Source organism: Buceros rhinoceros, unplaced genomic scaffold, assembly GCF_000710305.1.
Source record: "Buceros rhinoceros silvestris isolate BGI_N320 unplaced genomic scaffold, ASM71030v1 scaffold883, whole genome shotgun sequence".
NCBI classification, from domain to species: domain Eukaryota; kingdom Metazoa; phylum Chordata; class Aves; order Bucerotiformes; family Bucerotidae; genus Buceros; species Buceros rhinoceros.
This window is the reverse complement of record NW_010401612.1, coordinates 97,793-101,889: the sequence shown is the minus strand read 5'-3', so window position 1 is coordinate 101,889 and position 4,097 is coordinate 97,793. Positions and strand designations below refer to the sequence as shown.

The 4,097-nt window shown below is 49.7% G+C and overlaps 1 protein-coding gene across 1 annotated transcript in view; it reads left to right on the top strand.

The window, feature by feature from the left end:
- CSMD2 (CUB and Sushi multiple domains 2) overlaps positions 1 to 4,097 on the top strand; it is a gene marked incomplete at its 5' end in the record, with an annotated part of 130,994 nt that overhangs the window by 67,660 nt on the left and 59,237 nt on the right. Inside the window, 2 exons of the mRNA XM_010132318.1 lie at positions 2,462 to 2,558; positions 3,507 to 3,611. Of these exons, the coding sequence (XP_010130620.1) occupies positions 2,462 to 2,558; positions 3,507 to 3,611 (202 nt within the window). The remainder of the gene's footprint in view (positions 1 to 2,461; positions 2,559 to 3,506; positions 3,612 to 4,097) is intronic.

Here is a 4,097-nt window from a genome sequence, read left to right as displayed (position 1 = left end):
GGAGCGGGAGCCCCCGTACACCTGCACAGCGGCTGTGTCACCTGCCCCGCTCACGTTGGCTCCACTTCCCCGGTCACCTGCTTCTGCGTGCGAGGTGTTCTCCGTTATTAGATAGAACGTAAGCATCCGTTTACCCTGATTCTGTACAACAATTAAAGGTTAAACAGCTGTAAATCAGAGGAGGTGCTGAAATTAAAGCTTTCGCGGTAGCAGTGTGTTACTAGCGGGGTTTTTATATAATCAGTGTGCGAGCCGCGCTTCTGCCATGAATTATTCATCCCTGTAGCAAACCTTCCTGAGTGAATTAATTTATATACACGGCGGTAAATAGATGCAGATCCCTCGTGAATCCACATGTCAGAGTAGAATTAGGACCTTAAAAATGTTTATTCCGTTAAGTTGGGGGAGGAGGAGAATAAATAATTTAGAAAACGTAAGAGCAAACAAAACACACGTTCTCAGTCCGCGTTTCTCTTTCGATAATGTAAATCACAATCGGGTTGTAATTAGGCAGGCTGAAAGGTATCGGCTTGTTCCGGGTGATGGGTGACAGCTCTGCGGAGGTCACAGCAATCTCTGCCGGCTGGACTCCACTTACTTTGGAGCGGTGGGGGGGAAACTTCAGGAACTTCTATCCTGCTTTATTATTCAGAATAACTCAAGGAGGAAAAAGGTTAAAATGGCAGAAATGAAGGGGTTCAGTTTCTTCATTATTTTTAAAAAACATGTGGTTTCTGTTTAGTAGGTAAAGGCAAGTGAGATCTTTGGAGTGGATGAGTAAACGCAGCGTGGGAGCACTGCAGGACGTGCGCGTGCATGGGTGTGCAGGCACGTGGCAGATGTGCTGGCCGTGTTGGCAGGGTTCCGTCCGTGAACGCCTACTGCCACTCCGCTCGAGGGAACGGGGTCATTATTTTTAAAAAACATGTGGTTTCTGTTTAGTAGGTAAAGGCAAGTGAGATCTTTGGAGTGGATGAGTAAACGCAGCGTGGGAGCACTGCAGGACGTGCGCGTGCATGGGTGTGCAGGCACGTGGCAGATGTGCTGGCCGTGTTGGCAGGGTTCCGTCCGTGAACGCCTACTGCCACTCCGCTCGAGGGAACGGGGCCGTTGAATTCAGCGGGATGGCAGCAGATCAGAGGCATTAGGCTTAGCAGGAAATCTTCATCCAGAGAGCCCGCAAAGAGCAGAGGCTCTGGCGTGGCAGTTGTGCTGGCGGTGTTGGCGGGTTTCCGTCCGTGAACGCATCCTGCCACTCCGCTCGAGGGAACGGTGCCGTTGAATTCAGCGGGATGGCAGCAGATCAGAGGCATTAGGCTTAGCAGGAAATCTTCATCCAGAGAGCCCGCAAAGAGCAGAGGCTCTGCAGGGAGAGGATGTGCGAAGGCTGCCAGTAAAGGGAATGTCCCTGCCCGAATCTCCGAGGCTCCAGCACTCTCCTTAACCCCCCGGCAGCGCTGCTGAACAGCTGCGGCTGCGAGCCAAGTAACGAAGCCTTTTGTTTGGAGGCAAACTGTACAAGCCATTTACGCTCCTGATTTGTCTTTAAGGGTCCTTTTTCAGGTTGTTGGCTTAGAAGTTTAATGCGAGGTGGCCAGTGTTTGAAAATGTCATCTAGAGCTACGGAATAAAGGGTTTTTTCCAGCTGCTGCTGGCTTTCTCCCAGGGTGGCTGTCGGACTCTCTCAGACTGTTGACCAAAGTTGATCTACAGCACAGCTTATTTTTTTTAATGAGCCATGGAATACTTTCAGCTCCCCGTATTCAGGAATAAAGGCAGAATCCATTTTAATGGTAATCAAGGCAAACAAATCTGTACAATTAGGTGTAGATCTTGCTCAAGTGTAAGAGCTGCTTTTCAGTGTGAATGCAGATTTATCAGATCTCATGATGGTAACTCGTTGGAGGATTGCATTGATGGTCTGACTAATGGAGTCAAGCGACTTCATTAAAGCTCTAAACCTCATGGGGCATGGCAGAGAAAGGTGGGAAATTCAGAAGTGGGACTTGAGTGATTTGACTAAAAACTGAAAAACAAGGCGGTCGCAGAAACTTCACTGGATTTAAAAATCTGGTGGTTAATGGGGGATTCTTTGTTTTGACTTTTGCTCTTGGGTTGCTGGTGGTTGCTTTCACTTGAAAGCATTGCCAAAGTCTTCAGGGGTTTCTCAAAACAGAAAAAAAGGCTCAGATTGTGAGCGGCTGTAAATGAGCTGTGAAACTGGGGAGCTCTGCCTTTGCAGCAGCGAGCTCCCCTCGTAGGGAAGTTTGATTGTGGGACGTGCTGGACAACAGCTGTAAAACCAGCTTGTGGCAGTCAGCAGGTCTCCAGGTTTTGCCAGGTCATTGGCACAGATAAATCGCAGTGCTGACGTCATTAGTGGCCCTTTCATGGGTATTATTTTGGGTCATTAGTGTGGCTGCAGAAGTCGTACTGTTACTTTTTTCTTTGTTCTCTTCAGATCCAGGTGGTCAGTTTTGTTACGGAGCAGAACTGGGATTCCCTGGAAGTGTTCGATGGAGGAGATAACACAGCCACCATGCTGGGAAGTTTCTCTGGTACGTGTTCAGCCCACTGCTGTGAGCTCAGTTCCTGTCCACAGCAGCTGGACTTCAGCATGTACATGAAATTAAGCATATGCTTAGGTTCTGAGAAACTCAGGACAGATCTGAGCATGTGCTTAAAGGGAGCTGTGTTGAGTTGGTAGTTTGACTACTGTCTTCCTGCAGAAAGCGCTGATGGAGAGCCTGAAACACAAAACCGGGGGGTCTGGTGTTTTGCAAAAAGCCATGAGCGCTTCCACAGCCTGGAGGTGGGATTCCTGCAGAGCTGCTGGGTTGTGCGGGGTGAGCTCAGACCACTGCGCTTGGCAGCTTAACCAAACCTGGACGGATTGCACCAAAGCAGTTGAGGGACTACAAAACAACCTTCCTTTCGCTTGGCAGTGGGGCTTTTAGCAAGAGCGGGAGTAGCTCGTGGCCCGAGAGCACAGCAAGGCTTTCAGGTAGCAGAGACACCTGCAAACCGATGGCTCCGATTCTGCTTGTGTGATGAATGGGTCTCTGAGGTGGGTAAGGAGAAAGGTCATGCATAAAGACCAGCAGACTGCTGCCAGCGCTGCGTTTGGGGTAGAACTGCCTTGACCTAGTGCTGCCACAGCTTCCAGGGAGTCAGAGGCAAGAGAAGGAAGCCAGAGCTCACGGGGGACCCGCGCTCCGCCCACACTGTTTCTCATCGCCGGTTCCCTTCTTGATGCTTTCAGTCTGTCTGGGCTATAGGTGGTAAAACTTTACAGGATGAAATTTGCTAGAAGACTTTGAAAAGGCCATTGCAGAGAGGACTTGGGTATTTCTCAATTGGCCTCATTAGAACCTGATCAAAACCAAGAGAGCTTGTTAAGTTAAAGGACTTTCTGTTCTCAGCCTCTTCTGCAGCTAGTCTCCAAGGACACGGAGGAGGAAAAAAGGATCTTCTTCAGCATCTTTGTGCACCTCTTGTTTTCCCAGGAACTACAGTGCCTGCGCTGCTGAACAGCACTTCAAACCAGCTCTATCTGCATTTCTACTCGGATATCAGTGTCTCCGCTGCCGGCTTTCACCTGGAATACAAAAGTAAGAGCAATTCAGCCTTGATTCGCAGTTCCTCCGAGTGGTGGGGAAATGGTTAGGGAGCCATTGCCTTGTAGGAGTGGAAGGTGCTTAGTGGGGAAGGATTGGTGAGCTTTAAGGCCAGCGCTTACGCGGTTCCCTGCTCTCAAGTTGCAGAGAGGGAATGAGCATGAAGTGGAGTCATGGGGTGACCCTCATCTTGCTGCTGATGCACTTTGTAGCATCTGTTTGGTTTCTGTGCTGCAGCACAGCAGGAGTTGCGGAGGCCAAAGTATTAAGAATTCACGGAGAATTGGCCTGTTCACCACAGTGCTGGAGTCTTTGCTCAGGGAGAGCCTAAAATGACGCTCGCCAGAGGTTGGGAGGGTCTGCTTGCTCTTTGCAGGCTTTCCTAGCTGTTCAGTACTGGTTGTTGCTGGAAAGAACATGCGGGGCTAGACAGATCTTTGTAGGATAATTCCAGTTGGAAGGGACCTCAGAGGTTATCTC